Genomic DNA, 13,912 nt, shown 5'->3' with positions numbered 1-13,912 from the left:
AACCATTAACTGCAGGAAATAAATAAATAACAATGGAGATTATTTTTTTCCCTTTATTTTGGGCCTTGGGCAGTTATGCCTCATAAGTGAAGAATGACTGCTGTAGTTTGACAAACCCTTTTGTATAGAACAGGCTGGTAAAATAAATAATACTGTGTTTTTAAGGAAGTCACAATGCTGATGGGGGTTCAGTTTTCTCACACTCAAAATACATGCTCCAAGCACGTCTGTGGTGAGAAGCAAATGATGGACAAGAAATAGAGTTAACTCATCTACTCCAATTTCCCCATTCTGAGTAAATTAGACCTCTTGTTTTGAGCCACAAAACTTGCTAATGCTACATCTTGTAGCTCTTCAGAAATAGCCTCTTCAGAAGTTGTCTGGCAATTAGCCAAATAACTAAGGCAACTCCATTGTATCTTTATTAGTCTAAAATTGATGCAGGTCTTAACAAAAACGACATTATGAATCATCTAGGGAGAGAGGAGTGACTGTTGGCTGCTCATTACTAGGCATATGTCCTTTTTCATGATCATGTTGCTCAGTTTTCTGTGGCAGTTTGAAAATCCAACCAGGGTTAGTCTTTGGCTCCTCTGAAGGAGGAGGTCAATGAAGGTCACAGCACATTGCCAGAAATGCTTTGCTCTCGTTTTCCATACTTCACATTGGGTATTTTTTTTTTGTTAAAGAGAGTCTTATCTTGTGCCTGCCATGCCCTTGATATTGATACAAAATTTTCAGATCAGAGTAATGTCACATGCACTTAAAATTAAGTGTGTGCTGAAGTAAGTTTTCTGGATTGTGTCCTAACTGCAGAACCCATTTATTTTTTTTAGCTTTTTTCCTGAGTAGCACTTCAGACACCTAGGAACCCACTATACCGCATGAGATTTGTAACTCATACGAGGCTGATATCATCGCTTGATGCACAGCATTGAGCCTGAGTGTAGAAAGAGCATTTCTAGGTCAGTGTCCAGACTACGGGTGTGTTTCTTAATGTGTTTTTATAAGATACATCTGTTCCTTAACTCTTCTGTCAAAAAAACCCACTAGCCAGTTTCCTGCTGTAATATTTATATGCAGTGAAGCTCACAAGCCCATGTCCTTGATAACACAGTACAGTTAAGCAGTTACAAAGAGTATATATTTTTATTTTTTTCCTGATTAGCCATTGAACTAAAATCCACACCTGGATTTATATTTTAAACTGAGTACCTCCTGCATTTAGAGCTACTTAGTGCCCTGTCAAGCCATAATCAGACAAGATCACTCTGTCCCCCCCATCACATAAAATCCTTCAAACAGCCTGTTCTTTTGAGGAGATACAAGTACCTTGACCCTACCTCTGTTGGGACTTATTTCAGGTCTGAGCACAAGACTATAGGGCTTGAGGGTACACATAATGCAAAAGACACCAGCTTCTGTAACTATGACAAATGTAAATGAGTGGGTTACCACTCCATAAGGATGACTTACCCATTTCTCACTGGAGGGGATGGAGCAGTGCTGCCAAGGATTGAACTCAGGGCCAGCTGCTCAGTTGACTGATGTTCTCTCTTCTGTTTGAGACTTCCAAAGTTTGACTTTACCTTGCTATGTACCTTTCATTATTCTATTCATAGTAGGTAGCGTTTGCCACTGATTTTTATTTTACTTTATGCAACCAATGATTACCTTATTATAACAGTGCAGCTGTATTGAGACACTCTTCTCCCTTCAAACTGTAGCTAAGACAAAGAAGTTATTCCACATAGTGAGTACCCATATGATGTATAGATGGAAATGTAGCAACATATGGATATTAAAGCATTTCCTTTGGCCTCATTTTGCTCCTGGGAGAGCAGTTATTTGGAAAGCATCCAGTTATACCCTGAACACTACTTGAACGAGGATCGAAGTTCCCAGGGACTTGACACTAACAGAGTTGCTTTCTAACGTTTTTAATGAGGAAGAATTCCTTTTTCAGCTCTGGTGTAAACAAAAAACAGCTGCAGCGAACGCTCTGTAGGGTAATGGTTAGAGCAGGGGTCTGAGAATGAGGTGTAGCCTCATTAAGGTCAAGGGAAAAACTTCAGTTATTTTCAGGATTTCACCCTGTTCTCTTTCCCCCTCCCCAATTCTTGTGCAAACTCTGCTGATGGAAAGTGGCCAAGTACCCAATTTCCTGCACTTCGGAGCTTCTGTTTGTAAACTCCTGAAGGAAATACAGGTAACTGGTTTGCACAACACTTGGAGATTTTGTAAATGAAAATGACAGATGTAAGCAAACCATTGTCCCCTGTGATCTGCTTTTAGTTGCAGTGGTGGTTTCAGTAGATTCCTCCAGCATCGACTTAGGTTTCTAGCATTGATTGGGATACTCTGCAGATAATTGTCTAGCAGGTGGCAAAGTCGGAATTAATCCATCAATTGGTTAAATTCCACCTAGTCCAAATAATCCTGTTAGTACCTGTTTTGTCCTTTCAGCAGTCACTTTAATTAATATTCAGGGTTGTGCAGGCAGTCAGGTTTCTGCCCTGCTGACGCAGTGAGCGATTGTTTTAATTTTAAATTAGAATTAATTTCTAAGGTTCTTTTTTGTCCCATGTCAAACATCCAGAGCAACCTCTCCAAAACTTACAATCAGTTCATCACCAGCTCTTTCTCTGCTTTACCTGCCATGACCATCTTGTCTAGTTTTGTCTCTTCCATTTGGAATATGCTGGTACTTCAAGGACATGTGTGTAAGTAACTTCTGAAATGGATGGGACTCTCCATGAGAAATTGATTCCCATGTATCTGATTGCAGCATTAAGTTATAAGCAACAAAGGTTTTTGTGGTGGAGAAGACACTTCACTTATATTGTAAGCAGGAAGGTATTTGCAGTGTCATGAAAGCAATTTATAAAGCTAATTGAAAATGCAGGACTTAATGTGAAAACTTCCAAATAAAAAGGTTTTCACCCAGTTATTCAAGATTATTTTTTTCATTTTATTGCAGTGGAGCATGAAACAAAGTGAATATGAATTTTCTACATTTGGTGAAGTATCTGCTCAAGTTGAAGAAATCAAGTTGCTTTACTTGATTTCTTCTTATTTTGGCAGCTTTCTGCTCCCTCAGGCTGGAACAACTCTGTTTCGTTGGTTTTAGTGGCAGAAACTTGGGGAACAAAAATCTCGAATTATCACCTCAAACTATTTTTCAGATTAAAAAAAAATTAAACCCAAGTTTTCACTTTGCTTTGAATGTTCACAGTAGGTAAACTGCAATGCTTGCTAAAGGTGGCTTCTAGAGAGGTGGTGTTTATGTCAGGGTTAAACAACTTTTGACTGACTTAACAGGAAAGCAGGTGGCTTTGAGACAGTATTGAGTTCTTTAGCAGTGATTTAGTGGCCTTTCTAAAGTATGATGTTTCAAAGATGCTGTTTCTTTAAGAAGACAAAATGTTAATCAAATAGATGAGTTGTGATACAAAGGCAAACGTTTATGGGTTTGGGTGGGTAGCTTCGATTCTGAACTTCTCTTGTCTTTGAATTGTTTTTGCCACAGCCCTACTAGTGTAAGGTAATGCAAACGTAATTGGTTTGACTGGAAGAATTTTGGGACAGGGAGCTGACGTCCAGTGCACAGTTGCACCATGCCACAGTGGCCTGTGTGTTGTCATAAATTTGTTTTTGTTTCTTTTATAACATAGTACTAGAGCTTGTATTCATTGTTTCCTATTCATTGAATACTTCCAGTCCTTTATTGCCTACCCCCATGGCACAGCTTTGCCCAATGAAGTGTTCATTGTAGATTTTATTAGTATTAAGGCTGCATCCATTGACTCTTCTTGGCACGCAGGGTCAAGCAGGCTGCGTTGTGAGTTAAAAGTTCAGCATGGTCAGCAGGCTTCTCGGTCTGTATGCACAGCTAGAGAAAGATTTGCTTGCTAAGAAGACTCAGTTGAAGCGTCCATACAAAGCACGGAGTGGAATGCTTGCCACAAATCTACGTCTACTGCTGTTTCTTTAAAATTCAATTATATTAAAAAGAAAAATAAATCATATAGCATTGCAGTAGCACTGGATGGGAAGAAAGCATATCTGTAATTTTGGTTTGTGAATAAATAGTATGGGAACCTGAAAAGATCTCATGGAACGTTTGTATTTCTAATATTTTGTTCTTAGAATATCTTCTTGCTTTTGCTGTGCTGTGCAACGGTGTTTTTCACAGTCTGAGGGAGCGTCTGCATTCTCGGGCTGTTCTCTGTTCTCCTGCCATAAGTGGCACGCTTTGCTGACCTGTGCACGCTCACCTGAAACCTCAGTGTGACCCAATCCCTATTTCTGCTGTAGGAAGAGGCACAGCTGAGTTTGTCAGCTGGAAGAGTGGAAACCCTTGTTGCCTGAGGGGCAACCCTCTATCTGAAAGAGATGTCAAGATGCACAATAAATTCACTAGGAATTTTTTTTGGCAGGAAGCAATCTTTTTTTTCCCTGAGTTCCTAAACAGTCTGGAAGGAGCAGATCTCTGTCATGGAAGCTGCATGTGGTGACAGCCTCTTCACCTCTTAGGTGAAGCCTAGAGACATGTGTGATATTTTTATCAATGTCATGTCTCTAGACCATTTGATTATTTCCCTCCCCACTGTATCCATTCCCCACATCAAAAATATAACTGGAGAAGAGGAAAAAAAGCAAGAATCAGAAGTAAAAGGCTGAAACTGCCCTGAAATGGCTTTTCCTGGGGGAAGTGCATGCACTGATTACACAAACATGGACTGAATTTGTTTTCCAAAGACACTTCATCATTCACATATCCAGGTAGCCCTCAAGTAAGCGGGCTTTATGCAAAGGCTTGCAGATGTGTTTGAGGAGATAGCTTGTGAATTCATAGACATTTTTTCCTCCACCCGGAGATCTTTTTATCTCTCCAGAGCTGCGAGGATAGGGATCAGATTGTTCCTATTTCCAGGAAACAAAATTCAGAGACACATTTAAACTCTGAATGCTGCCGACGTGTGGGTCACTGAGGTGTAGCCGTGAGTGGTTCTCTCAGCAAACACCTGGTTCCTTTCAGTGTGACCTTAGCTCTTGCAAATTTTGCTCTCAGACTTCCTTTCTGCATCCTTCTCAACTTCTTCCCCTCTGTGTCTACCATATTAACACAATGTTATTTTTTTCATTTTCTTTCCAATTGCCATATTTCCCAGGATAGCATTAGACTGCACTTAACTGTTGTTTTTGTTGGGGGTGGGTTTTGTTTTGGCAGATGTTTATTGAACAAAACAAGATGAAAAGGCAAAGTCAGTTGCTTCTGCAAAATTCTGCTCCTGATCAACAGCTTTTGAAGGCTTTGGATGACAATGCTAAACTAACCCATATATTAGAAGAAGAGAGACTTCAACACCAACAAAAGGTAAAACGGGATTACTTTTCATCTCATGCAGATGTCTTTGAAAGCCTCCTGAATTTAAGGAGTGTCATGTATTTTTTTATGCTCAGAACTATTTGCGATCTTGTCCCTCAGAAGAGTTTACAGTCTAAAAACTAAATTTCAGAGAAGATTGTGATTCCTTTCTTCTGGTTCACTGTAAGACATGAGTACAAAACCTGAACATTTTTTCAGCCTGAAGGCTCTGATTTAATTAAGTATTTTATTCTGGATGCCAGTAAAGTGCAGGCTTAATTACAAGCATTAAGTGAAGAAAAGGTAACAGAAGAATATATTTGAGTAATATAAAGGGTGTTTTGGGGGGATAAGCTAAGAAGACCAGGAGGTGAGATAGGCACTTCATATTAGTAGTCTGGTCTTTTGCTAAAGAAACACATGGGGAAGACACAGATGTACTGGAGCAGGGAAGTGTTAGGCGAATGCTGCGAAGTGGTGTGATAGGATATAAAGTGCTAGGGTCCAAACAAATATATTCTTTGAAACTGGACTAGATGAATCTCTAACTGGGAGAAATCACGATTGCTTCACTTGAAAGCCTGAAAATGAGTTTTCCCTGAGTTGTGAGGCCTGTTCTTAAAACTCTCGTAATGGAGTAATGCTAGGAAGAGGTACACAGTTCCTGTGCTTTCATCAGTGCAGCAATACTAAGACGATACGTAATCTCACATGCTTCTGAATGATGAATGTTGGAAGAATAACTGCCAATTCATAGAAAACCTCTGCATCTTTGTCTCCTTGAAGTCTAGAGCAAAATGTATATATTTAGGGAGTTGGGAGGTGATTGTCACTCTGCACCCGAATGCTGCCTCTAAACCTGTTGTTCCATAATTCACCCACTGGCATCTGCATGAGTTGAGACAAGGGAGTTTAAGTAACCAATCTGTCAGTGGAAGCAGTCAGTAAGAGAACAAAAATGTCAATGTTCTCATGCTTCAAATGAAGAAACGTTCAAAATTAAATTCTAATTATGTGATAAAAACTGTATAAAAAGAAAAAGGGAACATCTTATAGCTTAAGTACTTTGGAGCTAAAGACGTATTCTAAAATAGAGAGATAAAATGAGTTAGGATCAGAATAGAAAATTCTGACATCTCTCAGGAAAATCTGTCCAGCTCCCATTCAAAAATTGTCCTCTTTCTGGGAGTTGTAGTTCACTCCTGTACTGTAACATCATGTTTTCAGGAATAACTGTGCCTAATGGTTTATTTGTCAAAAAGAAGGACAGAAAATACCTTTTATTGTAATGAATGCTATTGCTTGCCAACTGCAGATCAAAGAATTGGAAGAGCAGCTAGAGAACCAAGCAATGCATAAGGAGATTAGTCGTCTTAAACAGCAACTAGAACTTTTGGAAGAAGATAAAAAGGAGCTAGAGCTTAAGTTTCAGAACTCAGAAGAAAGAGCTAGAGACCTAAAGCATTCAGGTAAAATCATGTAATAACTTTAATTTGAGAGATACAATTGGGGGTGTGTGAGTGATGCATGTTGAATAGAATTATACATGTTGTGTTGGAGATCCAAGAAGCAACAGCTTTTGTGTAGCTGAGATCCAGACCTGTGCTTCACATGACAAAGTTCAGCAACTGCCTTCAACCACAGAACAGTCATGTCCAGAATGTGTGTGAAAGAATAACCTTGTAAAACTTCTGTAGGGTATAAAAATGGTGTCTTTAGAGTGCCCTGAGTTTTCCAGCTGAATATATACATCTGAATGGGTTTCTATGTGAAAGACATAATCCTTCTTATTGAGTTAAAATGTATCCTCATACCTAGTTTTAAAAATAAATAAAATAGGATAACTCTGCTCATTTTTTTTTGCAAAGATGCACAGTGATTATCAGACTGTAGAGCTTGCATTGTATGAATTGTACAATAACATCCCTTAATTGTCAAGCTACACAACCATTTAATAGTCGTGCAATAGAAGATACCAGTGAAAATAAAGACATGATTTAGCCTTTCATATTGACATATGAGAAAACAATTTCTGCTGATGTGAGACGGTCTGGGGGATTGTTGGTTGTTTTTTTTTTTATTCTTCTTTTTAAAAAATAAACAAAACCAACAGATATTACAAAGGTAAGTACTGCCTTCAGAGCCCTACAAAAGGAGTTAGCCAAAGAAATACAGTGGGCTTTTAAGACCTGAGAATTATGAGAATATCCATGAGAATTATGCACCTAAATCTAAATTGTACTTGTAGTCAAATACTTTGTTTCACGTCAAGTGACTGAAAGGAAGGAAACAGTCTTGCTAGCTACTGTGTCTGTCTTTCTCTTAAGATTTAAACTAATGCCTGAAGAATACAGACAGGAAAGACTGACAGAATACTTAGGATGGAGCAACTGTTGCAATGCAGATGTTCGTACAGTTATTGCTATCAGGGCGGTGCAGGGCTTGTCTGCAGCATCCTATCTACTGAATGAGGAAATTTCTGACTTAATGCTCTTTATTTAAAATTGCTTTTAAAAAAGGCCTTTGGTGTGTGTGGCCTCGCTATAGGGAATATGGGACTATGGCTGGTTAAGTATTTTCATGTGCCTTTGCTTTCAGTCCTTGTTCAGCTCAAGGCCTAAGCAGGTGCTAGTTTTAAGTGTAATACCTGGTCGGGAAAGCATTTGAGCTTGTGTCAGAGGAGGCCAAAGTCCCTATCCTTAGTCAAGACTCCACATATAGCTGTGCTTTTCTGAAACATAACCTTAGGAGAAAGATTATCTTTATTCTTGTTAGCTGTCTTGCTCGGAAGAACTGCTTTGTGTTAGTTTTACATTACCCAGCCTTAAAAATATGCCTAGGAAGGCATATGAGTTCTTCTCAGCTGCCTTGGAAAAGATCTAACCTCCCCAGCAGACTCCTTCCTTCCAGGCTTGTTTGTCCTTCAGAAGAAATTTATCAGCATAAAGATTGTACCTGGAGTTTAAAGTTACTCAGTTGATTTTTTTTTTTCCCTTTTAAAATTTAAAAGTAAATGTTAAAGATTGTAATTTTAATTTGAATCCATCGTTATGAGAACAAAGGACCATATCTACTTTGGAAATCATATTCTGTACTTCTGCCATAATTCCTACTGTATTCAGAAGCAATTGCTAAGAATTTTTGTAACTAAAAGAAATTGAAGGCTTTTTTTTCCCTCTGTCTCTGCCCTTCCCCAGTTAATTGCATTTGACAACATTTCAAGTGCAGAAAAGTAATTTCCACATTTTAGATCTGACACAAAAACAGGAGAGAAAGAATGCATTCTGCCCACCACCCAGTTTTGGCTATTTTTGTGGGGAAAAACCACACCAAAGTGCATCAGCAAGACACAGTGATAAGATTGGAAGCTGCAGTTGTTCACTTCTCTCATCTCTTGTTAGTTCGTTCTCAAATACAACCTCAAATACACCATAGCAGGAATGTGATAAACTTTTCCATGCTCTGTCATTTTATATGAAGAATCCTGTATGAGGGAGAGTGTCATTTTAATTTCAAAAGTAATTAAGGTTGGAGGTAACTGGTTGAATGAGAATCCTGTGCATCTAGGACATAGTTCTTGGTAGAAAATGTTGCCAAAAATAGGACTTTGCAGCAATTGCATGGTTTAGTCTTGTTGTTTGTTTTTTAGTTAATTAGTAGCTTTTTTTTTCTTAGACCATCAGAGTTGCTTTTTAGAGCAGATGTGAGAAACCAAGAACTCACTCTAGTTTGCTTTATTGCTCTTGCACAGTTGATGAACTTCAAAAACGAATACAGCAGTCTGAAAATCCTGCACCACCTCCTCCACCACCACCCCCTCCTCCTCTTCCTCCTCCCCCTCCTCCTAACCCCATACGGTAAGTGCTTAAATCAAGGGTCACAGCATTAACGCTTTGCTGAAGCAGAATACATGAGCTTGCATCCAAGCAGGAAAAGTGTCTTTAAAGAAAAAAGGCTTTCTCCATCTGTCTTGGGCTCTTTACCAGCAGGACACGCTCTCTGCCCCACCTGCCAACAGACTAACACCCTGACCAATTTTGAACAGTGTCTGCCTTGCCAAGCCTAACGAATTGTCTAGACTGTCACTTTGGAGGAGGAGAGATACCTGTCTTCTCTAAATTTAGGAGATTATTTTTTTCTATTCACCTGATAGCTGTAATTACAGACTTCTGAAGTGCTTGTTTGAATCTACTGCTAAGAAAACCCCTTTGAACCAAAGGATGTGTTGGATTACTGTGTCCCTTCCTGTCGGATACTGGTGATGAAAATGCAGACTCCATTGAGTTCTCACAATTGCTTTCATAAGTTAAAAAGAAAAAAAACCCGCAGAAAATCACCACCCCATTATCAAGCAGTTTGGGGCAAAATTATCAAAATTAAGCCTGATTGCAAAGGACCATAACAGAGGCTGACCAATATATGATGTATTAGGCATTAGACCCAAATTAATTAACTAAGCCCTAAAATGTGTTTAGGTAATTTTAGAATCCAATCTTCATATTGGTTGCTTGGTTTTAAAAATAAATGGACTTCAATGACACTTTCTAACATTCTGTAATAGAAATTACACACAGGAATCTTGTTAACTACTGTGTAAAATATATGAATAGAAATGATTACTAGGGAGAATTCATCCCTTTGTGCATCTTGCTTTGTTTTTAGAAGTCCAAACTAAACATTTTCTGAACAATTGTGTTTGGTCTTTTGCTCCTTGTCCTTCTGTTAACTCATTTGGCTTGCTTGAGTCTTTCTCATAATGCATGGCATGAATTAACTGCGTGTGGGTGGTGTGTTTTTTTATTGTTTTGTTTAGGTTTGTGCCCTTTATTATTTGGACTAGATAACACTGTTCATTTTAAGCCCTGTGGTAGCTAAATCGGAGTATTTCCTTCAGGCACTGTGAAGTTTCTGTGCGTAGAGGTGGCTTCAGAACCTAGGCACTGGCTGCTGCTTTTTTCTGGGGCAGAGTTTTGACCCTTTATGTCAGGGAGGTCACTCCGCTCCTTAAGGAGCAATGTTTAGCAGGGAGTGATAGGCCCTACTGACACATCAGATGCACATGGGAGCTTGTACTCGGGCTTTAAGATGAATCATTTCCTTGCCTGGGCTTTTACATTTTGACTATAGAGAAGGGATAACTATTTGATGCTGTAAAAAGATTACAAACTTGGAGTTGGTGAGAAGATACTGATCACTGTATTTAAGTGTCCTCTGGAGAATAATACTTCACTTCAATATCTACAGCTCTTCATTCCTTTTATTTTGCTGGAGCAGCTTCAATTTGTCATGTGTCACAATGAGACACTGTCTTTTAATATTCAAATCTTGGAGTGTTTTGATTTGTGCCTAATGTCTGTTAAAAAGAAATAAATTTCTCTGGTGCATTTTGATGGGAGGCATTGTGGGGGGTAATTCAGTACATACATCTGCATTCAAGAACTGTTAAATGAGCCTTTTGTAAGCAGCTGTATAATCAGGTATAAGCAAGCTGTTTGTGTGTCATGTTCAAGTTCATTCTAACAGTGTGTAATACAGGACAGAATGACAATCTGCAGTTTCATTTTCGTCAAAGGTCTCTCATGTCAATGATTCGCAAGAGATCTCACTCCAACACCAACGTGAGCAAGAAGGAGAAACCTCCTCAGCAGGAGTCAGGTATGGCTCATCCTTTCTCAAGTCACGTGGATTATTCACTAGGTACTGCAGATATAAAGCTAGTGAAAATGAACTGTGGGTACAAATAGTGATGCAAATGCTTATAATTGTCAACATTAACAACTGCTATCCATGTCCCAGCATATTCATCTACCTTGCAGTCCAGAAATGTGATTGCAGCCCACTCATATGTGCGCTGAGGTAGGAAGTGGTATCTTTGGCATTGTAGCTTTGGTACTGCAAAGCAGCTTTCTTGACATACCAAGCAAATTGATGTAGCCCTCGTAGCCATCTATGCCCCCCTAACTAAGCTGGTGATCAGCATCCAATTTATTTTTTCCAAATGGATTTTAGTATGAACAATCTTTGAGGCTGCAGATCAAAAACCTTAAGGGAAGACCTAGCACTTGCTGTAACTGAAAAAAGGTTCTTTTCCCACTTCTGGCTCTCATGCTTATCAGATATGTCACTGAGCTGATTTCATTCACTGATGTGGCAGAAAAAAATATCTTTCTTTTCTTGCCCCTTGGGGAGAGGGTGGTCACGTTTATTACAGGCTCACAGAAGGACCTGACAGGATAAGCACTTAGCTGGCTATGGTGATGTGCTGGGTGCGATGGGGACAACAGGATGGTTCAGTTAGGCCCCGTGCTGTTACAATGACTCCATGCAGCTTGTTGAGTTGCACCCTGGCAGTTTGGTACTGCCTGTGGTAGTTGCACTATAGCAGCACTGAGAGGCTCAACCTATAGCCTCTACCTTGGAGACACTACAGCATGTAGCTGCAGCTGCAGTATGTCCAGGGCTTTGTGCTTCCACAGGTTATCTGGAAGAGGCAGAAGAACAAACCCAACAAGCGTTAAGCAGAGCGCAGGTTATACACAGGATAGACAGGGAAGTTTCCAACTTCCGAATGGCCTCTTGTTTGTGATTTCTTCTGTCCAGAGCCTCTCCGCAGAGCTGGTTCGTTAAATGCTTGTTTTCATCCCTCAATTCATATCTTACGAAATTACCACTTAGAGTTGACTGTAATGCTAATCCTTTAATAATACTGAAAACCTAAAACAAAACAGAATCTTGCACTAAGGTGGCTCTGCGTGCAAAGAAACAGCTGAAATTACATTTTATTGTTGTTAATGGAAGCTGAAAACTTAGTAGTTTGAGAACAGGAGTTAAGTACAGATTTACAAATGATTGTGAGTGCCTGAAGAGCCAGAGCTAGTTAGACAAGCATTGCCAGTTAAATAACCAAGGTTTTTCTTGCTGTTTCTCTCTTCCTTCTGAAACAGCAGGAGTTTGTTTGTAGTGAATTGCTTAACTCATTTGCTGCCACTTAAACAAAGAAGGGGACTGCAGAAGGGAACCTGGTTGAAATTATAGGTATAGGATATAACTGTTAAAAGAAAAAATCGCTGTTAGCAGACTGTAATGGTATGTAAGCATGGATGGATTGTTGGATGGGACCAACAGGCAGAAAGTGGGGGAAAGGCAGTATTACCCTTCCTGTTTTTCAGGTGAGGAACTGAGGAATGGGGTGACTTGGGCAGGTCCCTGGAGGAATCTCTGGGAACCAGTTACCAGTCTGAGAGAAATCAGGTTGTTGGTCTGGGTGAAATAATTAGAGAAGTGTCCTTGTACCAAGATCTCTGATGAAGAGTCAATGTTATCTTTCAGTAAAAGTTCAATTAAGTTGTCTTCATTTATCAAGCTTCCTTACATTGAAGTGTCCTAGGTGTTTTGATTACACCTTTTTGTTGAGACTGTTACAAACAGTGATTGCAGGAAATACTATGAAATTCACTGTAAGTTCTCTAGACCCCATTCTTTCATTACTTATTAGCAAACTTTAACAGTTCTGACCTTTCTTCAATCACATATAAACTGCTGCTTCTGTTAATAGTTGAGCTGTTCTTAAAATAAAAATAAAAAAGGGAGAAAGTTCTTTCTTGATCCAGTTATTATATCCAACTTGAGGCTTGTTTTGACCCTTGTTAAGGACTTAGAATGAGTGGTTTCTATCCCATACCACCAATTAAGCTTTTATATTTGAAACAGCCTGTTTGTTAAATTAAAGCCTGACATTAAATCGGCTTACAATACAGAAAGTGCATTTCTATGAATCATCAATAGTACCCTGACAAGTGAGCGAGCGAAAGTCTATTTAAAATTCCTGTTATATAAGGTACAAGTTGCAGCTTTGAACAGTGCCGTGTATGTGCTTTAAGTACTCTTTTTTTTTTTTTTTTTTTTTCCCTTTTTGGTATGGCACGTTAAGTGTCTTTTGTTACATTATCCAGAACACTGATAAGCTGACAGGTGTAGTTTAGGTTCATCACACAGCTTCCTGTTTCATCTGAATATTTAGCAGTCCTGATACTGAATCTCTTGAAAAAGCAAACATTTCCTTTTGTGGTGTTTTAAGTTTTGCCCTGTAACTCAATGCAGAGTTCTTCAAATGTGTGGTTTTAGCTCAGTCTGAGATGTTGGTGTATCGTTCCAGCACGGTTCTTAAACCCATGTGAAATATGAGACACATTTGATAGTCTTGTGGCGGGCTGCATATAGGTCTTGCCATGGGGTATTATCAACTTGTCCTGTGTCAGCGAAGCTGTGGAAATTTCTGCTGAGCCACAGTGAAGAGACAGAGTGGAAGTGGGGTCATATTCTTCAGTCCTTGGTGCTTTAGCCTATAGCACTGAGCTTTTGCAATTCCCAAACAGTCACAGGAGCTTTGCATTTTTGAGGATCTGGGCCCTGCTTCTGTCCAGACTTCTGCAGGCATTGGCCTGGCGTTTGCAAAGTCCATGGCCGGCTCCTCAATGTGTGTAGTTTGGCATTTTATCCTTGAAGAGCTTGTGACAGTTTCACTGGTAGCAAAGGTCGCTA

At 39.4% G+C, this 13,912-nt stretch overlaps 1 protein-coding gene across 1 annotated transcript in view; it reads left to right on the top strand.

The window, feature by feature from the left end:
* Window positions 1-13,912, top strand: part of SHTN1 (shootin 1) — a 65,780-nt gene that overhangs the window by 36,543 nt on the left and 15,325 nt on the right. The window contains exons 9-12 of the mRNA XM_068399260.1: window positions 5,234-5,380; window positions 6,687-6,840; window positions 9,123-9,228; window positions 10,944-11,026. Coding sequence (XP_068255361.1) covers window positions 5,234-5,380; window positions 6,687-6,840; window positions 9,123-9,228; window positions 10,944-11,026 — 490 coding nt within the window. The remainder of the gene's footprint in view (window positions 1-5,233; window positions 5,381-6,686; window positions 6,841-9,122; window positions 9,229-10,943; window positions 11,027-13,912) is intronic.

Source organism: Nyctibius grandis, chromosome 4 (genome assembly GCF_013368605.1).
Source record: "Nyctibius grandis isolate bNycGra1 chromosome 4, bNycGra1.pri, whole genome shotgun sequence".
In the NCBI taxonomy this organism is placed as follows: Eukaryota; Metazoa; Chordata; class Aves; order Nyctibiiformes; family Nyctibiidae; genus Nyctibius; species Nyctibius grandis.
This window is presented reverse-complemented; position numbering and strand designations above follow the sequence as displayed.